This window comes from Chiloscyllium plagiosum, unplaced genomic scaffold (assembly GCF_037043375.1).
Source record: "Chiloscyllium plagiosum isolate Xiang-an unplaced genomic scaffold, Cpla_swu_hap1 HiC_scaffold_14, whole genome shotgun sequence".
Lineage (NCBI taxonomy): Eukaryota > Metazoa > Chordata > Chondrichthyes > Orectolobiformes > Hemiscylliidae > Chiloscyllium > Chiloscyllium plagiosum.
In genome coordinates this window covers 25,092,635-25,116,898 of record NW_028270152.1, presented here as the reverse complement: position 1 = coordinate 25,116,898, position 24,264 = coordinate 25,092,635, and the positions used below count along the sequence as shown (strand labels likewise).

The following is a 24,264-nucleotide window of genomic DNA, read 5'->3' as shown; positions in this document are numbered from 1 at the left end:
TGCCTTTATTCCTGATGAAAGGCTTTTGCCCGAAACGTCGATTTTACTGCTGCTCGGATGCTGCCTGAACTGCTGTGCTCTTCCAGCACCACTAATCCACAAAGATTATTTAGCAACTACCTCTGGATTTTAATGAGATGATAGATCATCAAATGTCATTGAAGGTGTTCACTTTTGCTGACCTGATCTTGAAGCTACCTCTTAAGAGCTGGTCCATCATGGACTACCTCAATGTCTGCTTCTATTCTGGCCGATTAACCTCTATTTCTCAGTCTGCATTTCCCTGGACTCTGGAAACTGCACTCATTCATTGGCTCCAGCTTTTTGACTGGATAACGAGCTTCACTAAAGCTATATCTTAGCTGTGGTTTTCCATGAGGTCTAACTTTGCTCGTTGCATCATGCAAACACTGCTAATGAACTTTCAACCCTCACTGTGAACTTTGCCATCTATTAGTGTCACCGGGCTTCTTGAGTAGTCGCAACTCCTTGGCTTTTCCTGATCCTGACTCCAACCCTTAGCTGTCCCCTATCATCCAGGACAATTCTGCCTGAATGCATCACCGATTTTCAAATACTCATGTCTTCTCTCCTACACGGAATCCACGTAGTTTAGTTATTTCCCTACAATGCAGCTGAAAAATCTAATGAGGAGTCTTTTCTCCTTCACTTTCACATACTTAATTGACTTTTTTCATTCTGTCTTTCTTTGAACTTATGTTCACTAACATCCCAAACAGTCCTGATGACCTATTGAAAATCAGCACCCATCCCATCAACCCTCTAATAATATTTATATATTCCTTTAAGGTCTCCATTCATTCTTCCAAATTCTAGGTAGTACTAAGCCCAACTAACTCAACCTCATCTTTTAAGGAAATCCTTCCATATCCAACATCAACCTGATGAACCTTCTTTAGACCGTCTCCAAGCCTGTATACCTTTCCTTCAATAAGGGGAAGTAAACTGTTCACAGTATTCCAGATGTGACCTGACTGATGCCTGTTGTTTTTTAGTTCCAATTTCTATATTGCATTCCCTTTGAAATAAAGGCAACATTTTATTTGCCTTCCCTGTTAACAGCTGAAAATGGATGCTAGTGCTTTTGGAATGTCTGCATGAGATCTCCCAAATCCTGATTCAAATAATATCCTTTCCTTTTATTCTTCCTATCAAAGAGTATAACTTCACATTTTTCACATAATTTCACTTCACATTGCACGTGTCAAGCTTTTGCCCACTGCATTAATCTGTCTGTATCCCTATGTGGAAACTTCGTGTCATCTTCAGGCCATGCCATCCCACCTCTTTTTGTGTCATTTGCAAACTTGGCAAGAGTACATTCACTTCCCTCTTCCAAGTCATTAAGATATATTTGTAAATAATTGTGGACCCAGAAATGATCCCTGCAGCCCTTCATGAGTTACAGATTGCAAACCTCAAAATGCCCCCTCTATCCCAGGATAATTGATGATGGTCATTTGCTGGCTCACTTCTCAGGGCATTGATTCGACAAATAGGAGACAACCTGCCTCATTTGAAATGTAGACAATGTCTGTTAGTTAGCTGTCAGTCATCATTAGTTGCTGCATTCTCCGTGGCAGTGTCTCTACTAATGAAAGTCTGCTTGTCATCTTTTCTCTCATACAATAAAAATGTTGGCTCTTCCCTTTATTCATATTTCTTGTGAATTGTCCTGATTAGTGCAAGACCAAGAATGTAGGCAAAATGTGTATTTTGTCAAATTTAAGTTCTACATAAGTACTACTAAATGACTAATGTATTGTATCATTTATATAAAAAAAGTAATGTTGTGATATTAATATACTTATTCACACGTGTATTTTAGTCTGTGATTTTTATAGAAATTAATCCTGTTTCTATCTTAACTAGTGTATTTAATGCTTTTTATCTAATTTTCTTTTCATTTTTGAATTAAGAAATGTTACTTCTATCATTCTTATGTGAGAAGCTGGAATCAATCCCTGTAGTTCTGGCGGCTGAATCTTCTGCACTTATTTGAAAAAGTCTACTGATTATCAGCACTTGAGGAATTAATTATTTAGCTTCTCTCAATTCTCTGTACTTACAAAGCAAAGCATTTCTTCACATGTATTTGTTATGTTCATGTCTACCCATTTCAACATTTCTTTCTTACATTTTGTTAGATATGCAGAGATTGGTAAATAATATGTATGTACCTTACTTTGTTTATTTTTCCCTCAAATAGAAAACTGTTGCTGATATTCTTGCTGCAGGACAGTTGTTTAGTAGGTTTGAAACCATTCTTGAGGTAAATACATTCCAAATATTTGGCCTATCAAAACTGAAAGACTAGTTGCATGTAACTTTGGGCTTCTGTTTAATGAATTCCCTGGAAGTAATACTTACTTTAATGTTGATATGATTCTGAGACTGTTGGCTTTAATGTAGGCTCATGTTTCATTTACGTACTTTGATTGTGGAAACATTTCAAGATGTAGTTTTGAGAACATAAATCATGATTTCGTAGTTGATCCATCACACCTCCTTCCCTGCCTAAGAAAGGTCCAGTCACATTTAGCAAATGAAAACCATTTGATCGATTTATAAAACTCAAGACTGCTGACAGCAAAGAAGGATGACTGTAAATGGTCCCAGAGGTTACATTCACATTAATGTGCCTGTCAGTATTGGTGCCTCTGCTTCCAAAGGCACTGCGAAAACCAATGCTTTACAGTGGCTGATGGCACATTGATATTGCAATTGCTTCAATGTAGACTTTGACACCATTTTAATAATCAGCCAAAATGATTGGTGCCCAATCCAGAAAATATGTTTTCTGCATGTGTATTGTGTCCAGAAAAGTTGCAGTCACACAGGAAATAGATCATGTGTTTTAAATTTAGATGTTACTGAATTGATTTTATCACTCTGACCTCCTATTCCAACCCCTGCATCTCCTCCTTTAAGAAAAACATGTTCTTGAAAAAAAAGTCTTGGCTGCGAAGTGACAAAATCCATAAAATCTGGCACTTTAAAACAGCTTTTCAGCAGCTAATGAATGCATAATAAACATTTTGATGATTCAGGCAATGAGGATTCAGTTGAATCCTGGAAAATATACTTTTTTCCAAAGCTCCATAATGCAAATGAAAAAGTCATCCTTGTGTCAATTATGAGCCCATTAGATTTTTATTTTCTTTTGAGTTTATTTTCTTTTATAAGGAATGATTCTGTGGAATGGGTTAGCTGAGTTAATAGCATTCACTTAAAACGAAGTGATTGTCATTGTGACATTACTAACTCAACAAAATCAATATTAGCAGTGAATAACATTGGGCAATTATAAAAGATCCTTTGTATTGGATGTGTTTTTTAATCTTGCAACTCCCTGCTTTGTAAACAAAAGTACTTCCTTGTAAAAATGCCTTTAAATTGCTCTTAGAGAAAAATGCTTGATATTTTATTCATAATGTTGCTCAATTATAGTGCAATATACGTCATAGGTGGAATTTTTATTAACTTTTATGATTTTAGAATTATTTTATTATTTAATCTTTTGATAGAATTGTGATCTCCCTTTCATACTGGATGGCCCTGGTCCTTACACAGTCTTTGTGCCAAGTAATGATGCAGTGGACAAGATGAGAGATGGAACATTATTCTATATGTTTGGTGAGGTAGGAGCACAAACAAAAATGAATAAGAATTGTACTTGTTCAAGCTGTCCAGATTGTAATATTACAATGATGCTCTATTTTTCCAAATTTAAAAATCACACAACACCAGGTTATGGTCCAACAGGTTTAATTGGAAGCACTAGCTTTCAGAGAGCTGCTCCTTCATCAGGTGGTTGTGATGAAGGAGCAGCGCTCTGAAAGCTAGTGCTTCCAATTAAACCTGTTGGACTATAACCTGGTGTTGTGTGATTTTTAACTTTGTACACCCCAGTCCAACACCGACATCGCCAAATCATGACTGTTTTTCCAAGGTTACTTTAAATTTTAATTCAAACAAGTATATTTTTTAAAAAATTTGTGAAAAATAGTGAAATGCAATGTGATGATTGTTTTTTCTCCCAGTACTGATTGCACTTAGTATATCCTAAATAAAGATCAAGTTGTATATATATGCACAGAGAATGAAGGAACTAGGAAAATATACCATTCCTAGCATTTTGGCAGATTTGCAAAGTCAGGGAAACTGATGCTGGCTGAATGGCTATGATGGGTGGAAAGTATAGAGGGTGCTTTAGTAAACTGGGCCAATCTCCTGGTAAATGGAGACAGACATCCCAGCCTAATAGCCTGGCCAACTGAGCAACATTTCTGTGACATTGGGCCTAGTTCCAGGCCAACTTTGCCCCTTCAAAAAAATACAGCAGGCAAAAATCCTTTTCAAAGAGGTGGATCTGCTAGATCAGGAAATTTCTCAATTTGGAAGGATCAAGGTTGTGCCTCTTCCTGAAATATCCAGCCTTTAATGACTATATTTCAGTTTAATTGGGCAAAAATGACTTTTCTCTTAATTTCCCTATGCTGAGCCACCAATTGAAATGTCAATTGTGATATTATGTTAATAATAGTTATTTTGTGGCTGATAAAGGAATGACTTTGTTGCTTAGTGATAGCATTAATACAGGTGCAGGTTTGGCATTTTCTCACAATGGTTGTAATGAGTTTTGGAGGTAAGGGGTAGAGTTTTCCTGCAAGTTTCTGGACTCCATCAACAAGATCATAAAGGGGTCAAAAGTTTCAACTGTGGGAAACAGACCACTAACTATTTTTGTCCACAGTAGCCAATTAATGACCAGAAGGCATGAATTGCCCAATTTATTATGGATGGTGGGAGTTTGAAGCTGGAGAGAAAATTAGAAGCCATATATCATGAAACAGTAGTAGGATGTCATGGAAGATAAGTGAGGGAGAGGGAGCTTCATCTGAGGTGTGTCTTCTCTCTTGTCACTGGGAGAAGTCCTCACGGTGCCTAACACAAGCTCCAGGAATCTGGAGATCAATTGGAAAATTAATATATGGTCATTCACAAAAGTAGTTGGCCATTCAGCATGTGTCATGTGTGGCAAGATAATCCTGCCATCCCACCATCCTGCCCCTTGGTAAATGGCCTGTGTGTAGGATGGAGCTGGGGACCTACAATGCCAGCCAGTAGCACTGGTAATAATGTATGCCTACCTCTGTTCTATGCCCCAATTGAAGTTCAAAACCCTACCCAGAGCTCTGTCATGGTTAGGAAAACTCCTAAATGTCGTGAGCATGGTTTTCCCTCCACTCTCAGTCATAGATGTTATGGGACCTCATCAAGTATTGCAACAGTGGAGGACTTAACTGTTGTGTTTCATTATGTAGAGTATTTCTTCTGTGGCCAATACATTCATATTTGTGGCCTATGAGATGATGAATCAGCTGCAAATCCTCTTTTACAGTGTTCCCCAGTGAAGACACAGCGACTGGGTGATGCACATTATTCCTCTAACTTCTAGCATTTGCAAACATTTACAGAACTATCTGTACTTCTGCTGCTATATGATTCTTATGCCACAACTTCATAAATTGCAATTGCATTACCATTTCGAACAGTCTGTATGAAAAGGATGATTATTCATGTGTGAAACTTTAGATTGTGAAATACAGTTGGAAATTAATTTTTTAAAAGCCAAGAAATATATTGCATTGGTTGGATAGAAACTGATTAAATTAAGATCAGATCCCAAGCAAGTTTAGGCTCGACAACTGGAAATAATATTATTTCTACTTGATTGATAATATGTGCAGAGAAAGTGTCATGTGCTGGATTGTAGATTTACAATAAGCTGATTTCTGCCGATTGAAAATAATGAAAAAAAGAAGGAAGCAGAGACAAGTTATAATTGTTACAAATGAAAGCCTATAAAAAATATTCCTTGGCTTTTAACAGAAGCAGCAACACACTTAAACTATCTGGAATCATCAGTGAAATGTTGAACTTCCTATCTAGTCATTGCTTCCATGTAAACTCTTGCATTTTTGTTTTCTTTAAAACAAGGGTCGGCCAAAACTTCAAGAGCTTGTGAAACATCATATCTTTGCATCTGGCAATGTAAGCAGCTTTCTTCTTCAAAATGTTCAGGGTAAAAGTCAAAGGAAAAGGTCAAGCAGTAGAATATTGAGTCCTGGATTGAAGGGTTACGTTTCAATTTAATCCTTGCATTTTCATCTCCCGTGGGGAGCATTTGCCGGTTTTTGGTTGAAATATCAAAATTCAACACGTCATAATGACATACTACTGCATATTGGGAGGCGTGTTAGTTGGCAGGGCTGTTATTGACCTGAAAGCACATTCCTGGTTAGCCAAGGGGCACTAATGCTGACTGTCAGGAGATCTACAGATTAAACTTGGCAGCAGTCAGACACGAATATCGGGAAGAAGCTTAGTTACAGCTGAAGTTCGTAAAAAAAAAACAATTGTTCACAGTATTTTGTTAACCATATTATGTACTGAATCTAAAAAGCATTTCCATAATCTTGTGTTTAATTTTCTAGTTGCCAGCAGACAGATTGTCAACAATGCCTCGAATCCTGACGAAGGCAAACCAGATAATATCTATCAATGTTACCATTAACGTAAGTGTGATACATATGCAAATGAAGCCAAGGAAAGAAAATGTACTTGTATAGTCAAAAAGAAAAATCCATAGATTACAGTAGAGATATATCCTTGACTTTCAAATAATGCTATGTAAAATAGTTATAAATCTCAATTGATCTTACATTTCTAAAAGCAGTAAGAATATTTTTTCTTTTCTCTCTTTAAGTTTTCTTCAAAACTAATACATGTGACTCAGTTTATAATATTTCTCAAAGTAATGGTAAAGTATTTTGTGAATATAAGACTTCCTATTTTGAGGTAATCTCACGATTTGACACAAATTGCTCCAGTATTCTGGCACCCCTGGTCAGTTTGAAAAAAAAAGGATTGTGGAAGATTTACCAATTAGATTAGATTAGATTACATTACAGTGTGGAAACAGGCCCTTCGGCCCAACAAGTCCACACTGACCCGCCGAAGCGCAACCCACCCATACCCCTACATTTACCCCTATACCTAACATTACGGGCAATTTTAGCATGGCCAATTCACCTGACCCTGCACATTTTTTGGACTGTGGGAGGAAACCGGAGCACCCGGAGGAAACCCACACAGGAAACCCACACAGACACGGGGAGAACGTGCAAACTCCACACAGTCAGTCGCCTGAGGCGGGAATTGAACCCGGGTCTCTGGCGCTGTGAGGCAGCAGTGCTAACCACTGTGCCACTGTGCCACCCACGGTGACAGGATACTGGCCTTCATGGAGTTACTTCAGCTACCATAGATAACAGTTCAGGAGTGGGAAGATAAATATTCTAGGCAATTGTAGAAGAATAATTCCATGTAAAGGTTCCATGTTTTATACAGAATATCAATATTATGTAATATTTTATTGTAGTTTTTAGAATTTTAATTTTGCCGATTATTCATTAAAATAAAGTGACTTACAATTCTAAATTCTTGGATCCAGTTTTGAAGAAATTACAAAATACCAGAAATTTAATTTATCTTTTTTAACAAAAGAGGTCATTTGATACAGAGCTACACTTTAAAAATGCTAAATGATGATGCTGAAGCTGCTGCTTGTCCAGTGAAGTCAAGATTTAGAGAAGAAATTCCAAAGCTTCATCCTTGGCAGATGAAGGCACGGCTATCAATATATGCACAGCTCAATGTCCGCACAGTGCAGTATCAACACAACGCAATAGTGATTGTAATGAGGTCAGCCAAGTGGTCCTCATAGAATATAAGTCCCTTGATAGGGACCCCAGGCTGACATATAAGCAGGAGTGTCAGGGGTTCTGTTCACTCTAGGAGCTGGCTCTGAGCTAGCTAGGCCAGTATCTTGTACTATGCATGTGTAAATAAAGGGTGATTTGGTGACAGGATACTGGCCTTCATGGAGTTACTTCAGCTACCATAGATAACAGTTCAGGAGTGGGAAGATAAATATTCTAGGCAATTCTCAAGCTATAATTGGATAGCTGAATTTTATTATTTTTAAACATTATAGATCCTCAGGACACATTTCTGGAGCACAAAATAATGGTGAGAATATTTTTTGCAGTGATGAATTGACACAATATATTATAAGTTTCTGCTTAAGAACATGCTCCAATGTAATATGTTGAGCAGAAATCTGGAAATGATTATGAAATAATGTCATCCTGATTTAAGCATGAATTTTCTTGAATAAAATTCTCTTCTGTCTATTAATAGGGCCAGATTTTGTTGGGTGACAAGGGAGTTCCTTTACAGAAAAGAGATATTATTGCTTCAAATGGCATCATTCACACTTTGGATGGCATCCTTATTCCTCCTTCAATTCTTCCCATCTTGCCAAAAAGATGTGATGAAATTCACTACCGCATAATCACGGTAAAGTCAAGCAATATGTCACTGCTAATAGTAATTTGATTATTTTATATAGTATTCAATAATTTATTTTGCTTGTAGAGTTTATTAATGCAGTAGATTTACGAGCAATTTTTAAAGGAAGTATTGAGCAAAATATCCAATGTTACCAAAATGATAGAACATAGATAGAACATAGAATAGTACAGCACAGAACAGTCCCTTTGGGCCATGATGTTGAGCCGAGGTTTAATCCTAATGTAAAATATAATAACCTAACCTATGCACCCCTCAACTCACTGCTATCCATGTGCATGTCCAGCAGTCCCTTAAATGTCCCCAATGACTCTGCTTCCACAATCACAGCTGGCAACGCATTTTATGCATTTACAACTCTCTGTGTAAAGAACCTACCTCTGACGTCTCCTTTGTACCTTCCCCCTAATATCTTCAAACTATGACTCCTCGTACCAGTCAATCCTGCCCTGGGGAAAAGTCTCAGGCTTTTGACTCTATCTATTCCACTCATTATCTTATATACTTCGATCAGGTCTCCTCTCTTCCTCCTCCTCTCCAGAGAGAAAAGTCTGAGCTTATTCAACCTTTCTTCATAAGGCAAGCCCTCCAGTCAGGCAGCATCCTGGTAAACCTTCTTTGCACCCTCTCCAAAGCCTCTGTATCTTTCCTATAGTAGGGCAACCAGAACTGGACACAATATTCCAAGTGTGGTCTCACTAGGGACTTGTAGAATTGCAGCAAAACCTGACGACTCTTAAACTCGATCCCCTTGTTAATGAAAGCCAAAACACCATATGCTTTCTTAAGAACCCTATCCACTTGGGTGGCAACTTTGAGGGATCTATGTACTTGCACACCCAGATCCCTCTGGTCCACCACACTGCCAAGAATCCTGTCTTTAATCCTATATTCAGGGTACCAGGGGACTGGAGAGTGGCGAATGTTGTGCCCCTGTTCAAAAAAGGGAATAGGGATAACCCCGGGAATTACAGGCCAGTTAGTCTTACTTCGGTGGTAGGCAAAGTAATGGAAAGGGTACTGAGGGATAGGATTTATGAGTATCTGGAAAGACACTGCTTGATTAGGGACAGCCAGCACGGATTTGTGAAGGGTAGGTCTTGCCTTACAAGTCTTATTGAATTCTTTGAGGAGGTGACCAAGCAGGTGGATGAGGGTAGAGCAGTGGATGTAATATACATGGATTTTAGTAAGGCATTTGATAAGGTTCCCCATGGTAGGCTTATGTGGAAGGTCACGAGGCATGGGATAGAGGGAAATTTGGCCAGTTGGATAGAAAACTGGCTAACCGGTCAAAGTCAGAGAGTGGTGGTAGATGGTAAATATTCAGCCTGGAGCCCAGGTACAAGTGGAGTTCCGCAGGGATCAGTTCTGGGTCCTCTGCTGTTTGTAATTTTTGTTAATGACTTGGAAGAGGGAGTCGAAGGGTGGGTCAGTAAATTTGCAGATGATACGAAGATTGTTGGAGTTGTGGATAGTGAGGAGGGCTGTTGTCAGCTACAAATGGACTTAGATATGATGCAGAGCTGGGCTGAGGAGTGGCAGATGGAGTTCAACCCTGCCAAGTGTGAGGTTGTCCATTTTGGAAGGACAAATAAGAATGCGGAATACAGGGTTAAAGGTAGGGTTCTTAGTAAGGTGGAGGAGCAGAGGGATCTTGGGGTCTATGTTCATAGATCTTTGAAAGTTGCCACTCAGGTGGATAGAGCTTGTAAGAAGGCATATGGTGTATTAGAGTTCATTAGCAGAGGGATTGAATTCAAGAGTCGTGAAGTGATGTTACAGCTGTACAGGACTTTGGTTAGGCCACATTTGGAGTACTGTGTGCAGTTCTGGTCGCCTCACTTTAGGAAAGATGTGGAAGCTTTGGAGAGGGTGCAGAGAAGATTTACCAGGATGTTGCCTGGAATGGAGAATAGGTCATACGAGGATAGGTTGAGCGTGCTAGGCCTTTTCTCATTGGAACGGAGAAGGATGAGGGGTGACTTGATAGAGGTGTATAAGATGATCAGGGGAATAGATAGAGTAGACAATCAGAAACTTTTTCCCCGGGTACAACAGAGTGTTACAAGGGGACATAAATTTAAGGTGAAGGGTGGAAGGTATAGGGGAGATGTCAGGGGTAGGTTCTTTACCCAGAGAGTGGTGGGGGCATGGAATGCGCTGCCTGTGGGAGTAGCAGAGTCAGAATCATTGGCGAACTTTAAGTGGCAATTGGATAGGTACATGGATGGGTGCTTAAGCTAGGACAAATGTTCGGCACAACATCGTGGGCCGAAGGGCCTGTTCTGTGCTGTATTGTTCTATGTTCTATGTTCTATGTTCTATTCGAGTTCGACTTTCCAAAATGCATCACTTCGCATTTATCCAGGTTGAACGCCATCTGCCATTTCTCAGCCCATGATGTAATATATGTTAATTTATACAGAACCTGAAAACCTCTATCTGATGACAGTGTTATACACGTTACAGGATGATTTTGTGGAATTAAAGTGCATTGCCCATGGGATTATCTTTTGTTCTTCATCCGGATAGGGTATTGAACTGATAAGTCATATTAAAATAATCTCCATGTTTGAGCTAAAAGGGAATCTGCACATTTAAAGCAAAATGCAAATTGGGGTTTTAGACCCAGGATGATTAATCCAAACTATTTTGGGTATCTGAGCCTGGGTGCATAATTTTTTTTAAGAATCCCTACAGTATGGAAACAGACTCTTCAGCCCAACGAGTCCACACCAACTCTCCAAAGAGTAACCCAACCAGACCCATTCCCCTACATTTTACCCCTGCCTAATGTACCTAACACTACAGGCAATTTAGCATGGCCAATTCACCTGACCTGCACATCTTTGGATTGTGGAAGGAAACCCACGCAGACACGGGGAGAATGTGCAAACTCCACACAAGACAGTCACCCGAGGCTGGAATCAAACCCAGGTCCCTGGGCGCTATGAGGCAGCAGTGCTAACCACTGAGCCACCATGTCACCCCACTTCTTGTATGTCTGATATATGTAGGAGCAGGATGTTCCTCCTGGCACCATACTATCCCCGCCATGCTACTAGCTTCCGAGCCTACCTGAGAAACATTGCTGGTGAGGCAAACTGGAAGGAATACTTCACTGAGCTTCAGGCCACCTCCTTCAGTCATGCTGTGAGAATTAATCATTTTATCCCAGTGGATCCACCAGTCCTACAACAACTGACCAGGAATTCCCACTACTCTCCAATATGCGCTGGCCGCTGTTGGCATGAGGCATCACAAAACCCACTCTATAAATTATGGTTTTCACTAGCTTCCAGCTAACATCACTACTCTTTTTCTATGTTCTGTAGGCTCCTTGTGGAGACTGTTCCTCATTGAATGAGAGTCATTGCCCAGAGGGAAGCACACCAATGGTAATTCTGAACATTTTAATTTTTCTAATGGCAATATATTTCACACTGAGAAGACCCAAGTCAACAAACATGTTGAGAAAGTTTGACTACAATGTTCCGCTGCCAGATATGCTTTGTATGGATAGCAATTCTCATCAGTTACATTTTTAAGTGATGAATACAAAAACAGCGAGAAAGTACACAGTAGATCCGTGGGGAAAGAAACAGAGTTATGTTTTATGTCAATGAACTTTTCATCAGAAATCTTTCAGTTTCTTGCCTCAGATTGGCATTTTTGCTTCTGGTTCAAGCATCAATCAATGCAATGTTAATATAAAGTTGCACTGTCAGGGATGTCATCTTTTGGATCATATATTAAATTGAGGCCTCATCTGGTGTGTCAGGTAGATATAAAAACATGGCACTTTTCTAAAATGGCAAAAGAGTACCTGGCAAAAAATTATTTCTCAACCAAACTCACAAAGATAGTGGATCCGGTCAATTCTAATTATTTTCTAATTAACCTGTTCATACATGTTATTATACACAAAAGAAAGAACTGCAGATGCTGCAAATCAGAAACAAGAACAGAAATTGCTGGGAAACCTCCGTGGTTCTGGCAATCTCTGTGGAGAGAAAACAGAGTTAATGTTTCATGTCCAGTGATCCTTCTTCAGAATACATTACACACCTCTACAATTTGCACCCAGGCCTCCTAGTCCACAGGTAGGACCACTGCCACTACACCACAAGAGCCCTGCAACATTTTAATCTGATTGCTAATTCTATTACATTGCTGTGTGTAAGATGGTAACACACTTACCAAAGAGGCAGGTTAGATGGATTTGACCATGCTACATTTCCCTTAGTGTCCAGGGATGTGTAGGCTAGGTGGATTAGCCATGGGAAATGCAGGACTACAGAGGTAGGGAAGGATGAGATGTTCTTCAGAGGGGCAGTGTGCCCTGATTCCACATTGTCGGGATTCTATGATTTGCCTACAGTATAATTGTCTAGTTCAATTTTCCTTTGGATCCAATGGACTGTATTGCAATGCAGACCAGCAAAGATGTCCTTTAGGGAAATAGATCTGCCCTCCTTAACAAGTGCCATCCTTTTCTAGTCTGTCTAACACATGAGTCTGAATCCACAAAGAAAGGTTTGACCCTTAACTGCCCTGTGAATGGCTGCAAGTTCAAAGGCAATGAGGGGTGGTCAATACTGACCTTCCCGGTGACTCCCACATTCCATGGAGAGTAAAGAGGAGATAATGAGAATGACCTGCTCAATACTAGGGGTTAATTTCCTAGCAAGATGTACAACCAAAGTTAGGGTCTTGTACCACACATGCCACATAGCTACTTAAGGCACAGAGAATTCCAGGGTGAATTGCATTAAAGCTCATTAAGATGTATAAGCAACTGGATAAATTACACTCATAACCTTCATATGAATTGCCATTATATTGTAGAGAGGTGTTGGGAGACATTATCAGTCGGAGGAAGCAGGAGTGGAAAGATGGCCCAACATATTGAGTTACTTTCCTGTATCTTCAAGTTGTTGGTTTTGTTATGACCCGTTGAGATTGTGCACATGAATATTCTCAGAGTTGCATCCAATGTTAATTTTGTTTTAAAAGTACACATGGTTCTCAAATTTGCCTGACTTTTAGACCAAAGTTTCTGTATAGTCAAGAATAATTATTTATTAAGGTAATTAGACTATAGCTACAGGTAAACAGATGTAAACGATTGGCATATAACATGACTAACTAAAACTCTAATCCCTTCATAATCTTCTCCTTAGTCACACAACCAACCAAAAGGGAAAAATATATTTTTGGTGGAGGTAGAAAAACTGGAAATCTGGTTCAGTGGTCTTTGCAATCTAGTTCCGATGTTGAGATGGTCCTTCTTTGACAAACAGACCCCTTGGAGTTCAGGTGTCCTCTTCTAGATGCTTCCACTGGTTTGTAAGAGTTACAGAGTGGTTATTTACTCAGAAAATAGCTTTCATTTATCAATTCAAAAGTTACAGCGTGCAACACCTGCAGCAAGAAAGGTAACTGATTTTCTTGAGGTTTTAAACTGAATTCTTGACAGTAGAGACCATGCAGCTTCTGGGCAAGGAGAAGATTTGCACACTTCTTAATCCTCCCACTCTGTGTCTGTGTAAGTTGTTTCCAGCTTCAAGCTGCTCAGCCACCAATCAATCAAACAGTTATTGGGAAGCAAAAGGTCTTTGTCATTGATAACTATCACTAGTCCACAGACCTTATTGCCAACAAGAGCTGCATCAGGACACATTCTCGGCTCAGATCGTCTACAGTCTGAACTTCAATTACTGCTTGTTCAAGCAGTCATTTACAATCCCTGATATGGAGGCAGGTCACTTGCTTTATAAACTGTAGCACACTTTCAAACACTATTTTTAAATAGTTCCCTCTCAATTCAGTCCCCAGCTTAAAAAAAAACACAAAAATAAAAAGACACTCTGTGATAGTTTAAAATCACAGTTGGAAGATGTTAGGAGAACATGGGGATGGTAGTGTAATGATAATGTTCTTGGAGTGGTCATCCAAAGACCTGCACTAATGCTTCAGAAATGCGAGTTAGAATCCCACCATAATCAGTTTAAATTCAAGTAATTAATAAATTTAGCTTAAAATACTAATTGCAATAATTTGATTAGATTAGATTAGATTACTTACAGTGTGGAAACAGGCCCTTTGGCCCAACAAGTCCACACCGACCCGCCGAAGCGCACCCACCCAGACCCATTCCCCTACATTTACCCCTGCACCTAACACTACAGGCAATTTAGCATGGCCAATTCACCTAACCTGCACATTTTTTGGACTGTGGGAGGAAACCGGAGCACCCGGAGGAAACCCACGCAGACACGGGGAGAATGTGCAAACTCCACACAGTCGGTCGCCTGAGGCGGGAATTGAACCCGGGTCTCTGGCGCTGTGAGGCAGCAGTGCTAACCACTGTGCCACCGTGCCGCCCACTAAGCCACCGTGCCGCCCACTGTGCCACCGTGCCGCCCACAATAATGGTCATTAAACTCCTTGATTATTATAAAAACCCTTTTCATTTATGAATGATCTCCAGGGGAGACAATTTGCCTTATCTTCCAAACTTACAGCCCTCACAAACAAGAACAAAGGCAATAGACACAGAGGAATATGTCCATCAGCAAGACCCCCAGCAAGTTACACACCGTCCTGACTTGGAAATATTTGACACTCATTTATTGTTGCTGGGTCAAAATCCAAAAACACTATCCCTAACAGCTGAAGAAAATGAAAGATGGGTAATCACTGCTGGCCTTGTCAGATTAGCCACATTCCAAAAATGAAAAAAAGTAGCCACTTGGCCACAGATTATTGAGTCTGAACAAAGCCACATGTGAATAAATGTGTTTTATTTCTGCTATTATCTGCTGTGTAATGTGGAGAAATCTAAGATTCAAATAAAAATATCAAATGTCACTTCCTGGAAAAAAAAGCAAAATGGTAGAGAATTCTCTTCAGTTGCATTAAGAGACTGAACAATTATTAACTGTTCCATCTTTTGCATGTACTTCCCAGCATATTGCACTAATTAGGTTCATATGTAGTGACATAATCCAAGTCATGAAATAAGTTAATATGGAATTCCTTTGTTTGCTGTTTTAACAATGGCGTTACAATAAATAGGTCAATCTCAGACAGGGCAGTTTAATATAAATATGTAAAACACACACCAATTTTAGCCGTTTAAAGGTTATTGAAAATACATTTTAAAAAGTACAATAAGGGACCATATGGTATAAAAGAGCTCACTTTACTCTGACAGATATATTGTAATATTTACATCATTTGTGAACTTAATGAACACAAATAATTTGCAATATTACATATGATTAAATAAATTTGTGTTGAGTTTTCATATGCATGGTTTACAGAGTAACTTATTCATAGCAAGCCTTTTGTATCCACAGGAAACATATGTACAAAATTGTGTGTACGATAAGTCAATTGATGATGTTATCTATAGTCGGAACTCCGGTTGTGCTAGACACTGCAACCAGACCATTGTTGTAAGTATCTTACATTTGCGTCATGTCTACTGTAATGAATAATTAATTGATAAGCTGCACATTATTCATCTGACCTTGTGCCATGGTAAATTATGTCATTTGGGGTTTGAAAAACAGTACAAACAACTTAACAGTCTTTTACAATGCAAGGAACCAAATACTTGTGTGCAAAAAATGTTAAGTGATAACCTTCGGGTGTTATGCTGATGAAAGAAAGTGTGCCATTTTCAACTTGTTGTATGCTGGTGTATCATTAGTGAGTTTTGACATAATGATTGAGGCACTGCTCACTGGAGAATTAAGGATATTGAGGACAGAGAGTTGCAGTGTTTTTATTGGCAGGTGGAGCATAGTATAAAATGATAGTGTTGTTATTGTAGAACATATGATTTCCTTTCAGTTTGTGACCAGTCATTGCTATGTCAGAAGCAAAGAGCGGGCTGCTTTGAATTATCAACAGCTGTTTCATTTCTATAAATGTTGTAGAATCATAGAACTTGCAGTAAGGAAGGAGGTGATTGGGCCCATCATGACAGTGCCAATATTCGCTCTCCATTAGGAATTCCCCACACAAATTCTATTTCCTTGACTATTTTCATATTCTTTATATCTCTCCTTTTTCAAATACTTTTTTGCTTCCTTCATAAATGTGAGCATTTCTATCTTAATAATCACTTATAGCATAAAGTTCCAAAGTAAGTTTAACAACAGTCCATAAAAGTGTTGAATGCCTTGCTTCAAGGGAAGGGTGAAGAGGAGAAGGGTTGGGGAATTAAGTCCCTGCCTGTACTTGCCTGATTTGTAGTGCACCCAATTTCTTAACAGGCAACTTCTGGGTCAATAAATGAGGCCGTGCTTCCAGCATGTGCATCCCTCACTTTAATTGTATATTTATTTACATTAGGCCCCTTGCCCGAACTTTGAACTGGTGGTGAGGGACTGCCAACAACCTATTGCTTGCCCAGTTGAAATGGGTGCTTCAGGGATCCCAGGGTCTGTCCTATTCAAGAAAGTCTTTTAAAGGTAGGTAGATATTGGTGTATGTGCAGATTTTTGTTTTGCATCTTCTTCTAAACATTGTTGTACTTTGCCCCATGCATTAGTTGTTTGGCTGGGAATTCTGCATTTTGGAGGGTACTGCTGCCATCTTTCTTAATTTACAACTTTCTTTTGATGGGCCACAAGATGCAGCTTGTGACGTTGTCTGTACGTGAGACATATTTCAATTGCAGTTGACAGTTCCCTCCATACTTAGTCATGGACATACCCAGGCATGTTAGAGAAGACTTGACATCCTTGCCCACATTTCCTTACTTAGCTCCCTTTCACTGTCTTTCTCCTTAAATACTGACCTCTGCTTTCAAATCTGTATACACTTCAAGCTTACAATATTGTCCTCCTCTATCTCATGTTTGACTAATCCCATATTGTGCTTTTTATCCTTTCAATGGAGAGTTTTGTTTTAGATAAATCGATCCTGTGTGCAAGGCTACCTCTTGTCTTGGAAATCATCCCAATAGCAAAGATGTCTAGTGCCATTTCTTCTATTTGGACTTAGTGATGTATGTCATCTAGCTTAACACACAACACTAGGAATAATCATGAACCCAACACCTAATCTTTTGTGCTCTATTTGTAAGGCCTGCATCCTAAACTTCCTTATGGTTTTGGTTCCAATTATTTTAGAGTGTATCATATTTAGGAATAACACCATTGACATTATGTGTGTGATGTGAAAGGGTAACCATAAATTACACTTGTGCAGAGGCTGCAAGGGGGCGAAGTGGTGACTGCACATGGAACTCCACATTTGCTCTCAAATGCTTACTTCACTAGTTGTTTATACCACAGTTGTACTTCACTCTGCTTGCCATTTGTTTGTGGAACAGTCAGAAATATCAAAATCACTTTAACTTTTAACTTCTGGCAAAAACACAAAATGAACCAAAATGGGCAAGAGCAAATTAAACACTTTGCTGGTTTTGTTTTTTCTTATTTCTGTGATTTATTTGCCTGTTCTAAGCTGTCAGCAACACTTACATTTACACACTTTTTTGAAATTTGTTTATCATTTCACTAAAAACCGTGAGCACACAGAGGAAATTTCTAAGTGTTAGTTTGGGAATGGTACAGCCAGATGTGATTCAATATCTTATCTGTAAGTTACACGTGACCTTCTCCATCTTAACCAAATACTGGGCAAGGCAAGGCAGGGACTTACTTAGATAAATGGAAGGAAAACAGGTGGATGAATCAAGGTGGGTTTCAACAGGCCTTCATCACCTGAAGCCTGGAAGCAAATTGCCTATCTCCCTTCTTGTTGTGGAAAATGTAGAACATGAAGAAGAGAACAGTGAAAATAGGGGGAAAAATGAACCTACTGCACGGATAGGAAAGATAGGTACACAGCCACTGTATGACTGTGAAGTTACCAAGCTGTTTCTACCCAATTCTCTGCCACTGCCATCTTATCTGAGCCTTTTTATTGGCAGCTGAAAATGTGTTGCTGGAAAAGCGCAGCAGGTCAGGCAGCATCCAGGGAACAGGAGAATCGACGTTTCGGGCATAAGCCCTTCCTGAAGAAGGGCTTATGCCTGAAACGTCGATTCTCCTGTTCCCTGGATGCTGCCTGACCTGCTGCGCTTTTCCAGCAACACATTTTCAGCTCTGATCTCCAGCATCTGCAGACCTCATTTTCTCCTTTTTATTGGCAACTGAGGAACCCAATTGACTCAGGGACTAGCCTCATTAACATATACTGTTACGAGCTGACAGGACAAAAGCCTGTGTCACATAATAAATACATAACTATGGTAAGCTAAGAGGCACAATAGTACAGTTTTGAAGTTCTATCCCAAATATCTCCTCTTCTATGCAAATATATTGCATGTATGGTCACTTACGTGGCTAACCAAGTTACCATACTAAGTACTCGATTGTTCTCATGAATTTATCACTTGTAAACGGAGGTCCATTGTTGTACATCACAATGCTGTAAGTGCATTTTCAGGCTTTCTACAGTTTCACTGATAGTTGTCAAAGTCAGCTGGTCTCTCTCCGAGATGTACGTTGAAGTCAGCTGGTCTGTCTTCTCTATGGTGATAAAGTAATCAGTTCTTTTGAGAGTGATGGGGTCTATGTGCACTGCCTAATATGGTCCATGATTTCATTGCTCACTTTTAACCAATAGAGCACTTCTCCTGCCTTCCTCAGACTTGACTCAATTCCTTGCATGATTACACTTTAGTATCTTTCCACAGGGATAATGACTCTATCTCTTCTGTTGTGTGCATCTTGGGCTGTCAATTCATTTCTGTTTGCCCAATATTCCCTTGTGATCACAGGAGTGCCTTTCATACTTTCACATCATTGTTTCATCCAAACTTCTTGCAGCACATGAAGTTGGGTATCTTGTTGGCAACTGAGGATTGATTTGTGTAAGGGTTAATGTCAAGTGGCTGCTTCACCTTGGTTCTGGAAGATCGCTGTCATATAGCATCCTTTACTTGTTTCAATGAAGTGCTGCATCCGTTGCCTTCATTTAAATGTCTAGTCTAGATGATATCTCTGTAACATTCTTTGTAGACATTTTGGGCGATAGTAGTGGATCTTAAAAGAAAAATACATAGAAATGGTTTGGGGTCAGACTCAAGCAGATATTGATGAAAATGTTTAAAAGCAAAGACAATGGCCAGGCCATCCTTTCTCAATTTGTTGTTCTATATGCATTAACATCTTAGATGCAAATCTAATCCGTTCTCCTTGCTGCACTAGTGTTACTCAAAGTCCTGTCTCAATGGCATCATGCTCCAAGGTGACTTCTTAATTTACATAATTCATGGAGAAATGGTGACATTGTGGGAAGATCACTGGTTTAGTCTACCAGAGTCAAGAGTGTGGTGCTGGAAAAGCACAGCAGCTCAGGCAGCATCCGAGGAGCAGAAAAATCGACATTTCAGGCAAAAGCCCTTCATTAGGAAGCCCTTCATTGGGCCCAGGGTAATGTGAGGGGGACATTGGTTTAAATCCCACCACAACAGCTGAGTAGAAGTTAAATTCAATCAATAAATCTGGAATAGGGAGCAGAGAGCTGGCCTAATTTCAAGCATGTAACTATTGTCAATTATTGCTTATGGTTCACTAATGTTCTGCGGGGAAGGAAATCTGCCATCCTTACCAGGTCAGGCTGAGATGTGGTCAATACTTAACTGCCTTCTGGGCAATTAGGGATGAACAATAAATGCTGGCCTAGCCAGTGTCACCCACTCCTGTTAATGAATAAATCGGCAAGAGGAAAGGCTCTTGTGGTGCCATGGTGGTGGTGCAGAGGACACGAGCAATCTTTAGCAAATAGAACCCTAAAGATTTCTATAGATATGTGAGGAATAAAAGGATGACTAGGGTAGGAATAGGGCCAGTCAAAGACCGAAATGGGAAGTTGAGTGTGGACCCTGTGGAGATTGGAGAGATGCTAAACAAACATTTCTCATCGGTTTTCACTCAGGAAAAGGAGAATATTGTAGAGGAGAAGAAGGAGGTTTCGAGATATTAGACTAGAAAGGATTGAGGTTAGTTACGAACAGGTGTTTTCAATTCTAGAAGGAGTGAAAGTAGATAAACCCCCTGGGCCAGATGGGATTTATCCAAGGATTTTCTGGGAAGCTAGGGAAGAGATAACAGAGCCTTTGGCTTTGATATTTGAGTCATCATTGTCTATAAATTTAGTTCCAGTGGACTGGAGGATTGCAAATGTGCCCTTGTTCAAGTAGGGCAGTAGAGATGATCCAGGTAATTATAGACCAGTGAGCCTTAATTCTGTGGTAGGAAAGGATTACAAGAGATAAGATTTATAATCATCTAGCAAACAACAATCTGATTTCAGATAGTCAACATGGTTTCGTCGAGGGTAGGTCGTATCTCACAAACCTCATTGAGTTTTTTGAGAAGCATGTAGATGAAGGTAGGGCAGTTGACATGGTATACATGGACTTCAGCAAAGCCTTTGATAAGGTTCCACATGTTAGGCTGTTGAAGAAAATGCAGAGGCATGGGATTGAGGGTGAATTAGCAGTTTGGATTAGAAACTGGCTTTCTGAAAGAAGACAGTGAGTGGTGGTTGATGGAAAATATTCAGCCCGGAGTCCAGTTACTAGTGGTGTGCCACAAGGATCTGCTTTGGGACCACTGCTGTTTGTCATTTTTATAAATGACTTAGATGCAGGCATAGGTGGATGAATGAGTAAATTTGCAGATGACACTAAAGTCGATGGAGTAGTGGACAGTTTGGAAGAATGTTACCGGTTGCAGGGGGACTTGGATAAACTGTAGAATTGGGCTGAGAGGTGGCAAATGGAGTTCAATGCAGCTAAATGTGAGGTGATGCACTTTGGGAAGAATAACAGGAAGGCAGAGTACTGGGTCAATGGAAAGATTCTTGGTAGTGTGGATGTGCAGAGGGGTCTTGGAGTCCATGTACATACATCCCTGAAAGTTGCCACCCAGGTTGATAGTGCTGTTAAGAAGGCATACGGTTTGTTAGGTTTCATTGGTAGAGGGATTGAGTTCCGGAGCCATAATATCATGCTGCAACGACACAAAACACTAGTGCGGCCGCACTTGGAATGTTATGTACAGTTCTGTTCGCCATATTTCGGGAAGGACGTGGAAGCATTGGAAAAGGTGCAGAGGAGATTTACCAGGATGTTGCCTGGTCTGGAGGGAAGGTCTTATGAGGAAAGGCTGAGAGACTTGGGTCTGTTCTCATTGGAAATAAGAAGGCTAAGAGGGGATTTGATAGAGACATACAAGGTGATCAGAGAATTAGATAGAGTAGACGGTGAAAGTCTTTTTTCCTAAGGTGATGACATCAGCTTGTACGAGGGGGCATAACAACAAATTATGTATGGGGTGATAGATTTAAGACAGATATCAGAGGCAGGTTCTTTACTCCAAGAGTGGTAAGGGCGTGGAATGCCCTACCTGCCAATGTAGTTAACTCAGCCACATTAGGGAGACTTAAACAAAGCTTGGATAAGCACCTGAATGATGATGGAATAGTGTAGGTGACAAGCTGAGAATAGTTCACAGGTTGGCGCAACATCGAGGGCCGAAGGGCCTGTTCTGCGCTGTAATGTTCTATGTTCTAGTGTCCCTACCTTTGACCCAGAAGGCCCAGGTTCAAGTGCCACTTGCTCCAGAGCTGTGTCATAACCTGTGTGAATAGACTGATATATGAATCTGGAATACATGTGAAATCACTTTAGATATAAAGAAAAATAAATAAATACATCTGGAGTACGAAAGCTAGTCTCAATAATGGTGACTGTGAAACCTTAATCAATTATTGTAAAATACCATATGATTCAATAATGTCTCTTATGGAAGGAAATCTGCTCTGACTCTAGATCCACAACAATGTGATTGACTCCTAATTGCCAGCTTAAATGGCTCAGCAAGCCATTCATTTCAAGCGCAATTAGGGATAGGAAACAAATGTTGCCTTTTGCAATAATGTCCAAATACATGAAAGACTAAAAACCCTCTTAATACTTCAGCACTCGCGTTGCTATCACAAGTTAATTGATTTTAGTTAAAGCTGCTTTTTGCCCCAATATCACTCGACATCATTGGTCGTGAGTTGGCAAATGGTTCACAGTATGACAGTAAATTGGGCAAAATCTTGGCTGAATAGTTAACAAAATTAGCAAATCATTGTACTGCTTTTATAACTGTTGACTTCTGCATTACTGCTGCAACTCTCGCTTTTTGTGATCTGTATGAAGATCTTTTGGTGTCGGTACATGATATACAGACTTAATTTCAGGCATCTTTAATTGCACTTTTTTCTTATTCAGCTTCAGGTTCATCTGGCAAGATTTGTCCAGTAGTTGAACTGGATTTTGATTGTTGTTACCAATGGCTTCTTTCATTATGCCCCTAAACACATACACTAGCAACCTCCCCTGCAGTTCCACTCTGGGAAGATCTGAACTGTCTGCATTGATACTCCCAGTGGAGCCATGGAAATGCCAAACATTTTGTGCAATCTTTTGTATCCACTGAACAGCATTTAGAATATAGTTAGAAAGCTGCTACTTTTTTCTAGCTTCACATCCCAGCAATATTTTGAATAGTAAAGATTTTTCCCTCTGCCAGCTGTGGCAAAATCTCTTCAGAGCTTAATTTAGATCATAGAATTATACCGCACAGAAACTGACCCTTTGGTGCAACTCGTCTGCAGATATCCTGAAGTAACCTAGTCACATTTGCCCATAGCCCTCTAAACCCTTCCTGTTCATGTACCCCTCTGAGACAAACGCATCTTTCAGATTTCCAAGTAATTTCACAACAAATATGCTACTAAACCATCCTGTAGGAGTTGCCATTTTCTTGATTAGTACCTTCTTTTCCATCAGGTTATCTTTCAGGCTGGCCTCGAGGGCAGCTAGCACTCTTCTTTGCTGATGCTGAATTGTTTCATCTCATTTACTTCAAGATGATTGTGTCCAGGAAAACATTGTAGACCTTTAACTCATTTTTGCACTCCTCTACGAACTGTTCCACAGTCAATGGTTAATGTGCTGCAACACTTTACAAGTCGTTTTTGGCATGTTGAGGGTTACTAGTGAAATCCTTAGACTTGCTCCAGCTGAGATGAATGGCTTTTGTTTGCTGTCTATGATCAGTAAGTCCAGATGTCCATTCTTGTCTTTGCTCAGTTAGGGCTTTCAAATGATTTGTCTTTTTGACATAAGTTTTTTTGCCATATATATAGCCTCAACCTTACTTTTCAGGGTTTCATTTTGGAGGTCTGTGAAGATCCTAATGTATATAAATATCTATTTGACATTTTATGTTGACTTGATGTACTCCTTCTGCAATCTCTGTACAATAGCACAAACAATGTCTCACCAATCGACCTGACTGAGCTATCATTTTATATGGTGAAGAGTGATTCATCAGAATGTTCAACTACTACCTTAGCTCCCAGTGGAGATCTATACATGCTTGTTATGATTTCCTTTAATAAAACACTTATGCAAAATTATTCAGTTTCTTGCAGTGAGGACACTGTTTTCCCCACACCGGACATGCTAGCTTTTTCTTTGTGTAATCTCTTTCCCAGTATTTTCATCCTGCCCTTGTGACTTTTCTGATCTTTTGGCTTGGAATATTGGAATGTAAATTCTGGTTCGTTCTGCCACTAATATGTTCCAGCTATTGATTTACAATCTCACCACTTCTACTTGTCAGTCTCCTTTCTGAGAATAAGTTTCTCCTTTCTCAGTAGACATTCTCTGCAACACCCGTTATTGCTAATGAAACTCTGTCTCTAATT

General features: G+C 39.7%; 1 protein-coding gene across 3 annotated transcripts in view; it reads left to right on the top strand.

The window, feature by feature from the left end:
* The window catches only part of stab1 (stabilin 1), a 276,631-nt gene that overhangs the window by 90,885 nt on the left and 161,482 nt on the right, over window positions 1-24,264 (top strand). For all 3 annotated transcript variants that reach the window (XM_087994200.1, XM_043707873.2, XM_043707874.2), the window contains 7 exons: window positions 2,231-2,293; window positions 3,549-3,662; window positions 6,025-6,078; window positions 6,522-6,602; window positions 8,290-8,448; window positions 11,799-11,861; window positions 15,828-15,926. In XM_087994200.1, coding sequence (XP_087850326.1) covers window positions 2,231-2,293; window positions 3,549-3,662; window positions 6,025-6,078; window positions 6,522-6,602; window positions 8,290-8,448; window positions 11,799-11,861; window positions 15,828-15,926 — 633 coding nt within the window. The remainder of the gene's footprint in view (window positions 1-2,230; window positions 2,294-3,548; window positions 3,663-6,024; window positions 6,079-6,521; window positions 6,603-8,289; window positions 8,449-11,798; window positions 11,862-15,827; window positions 15,927-24,264) is intronic.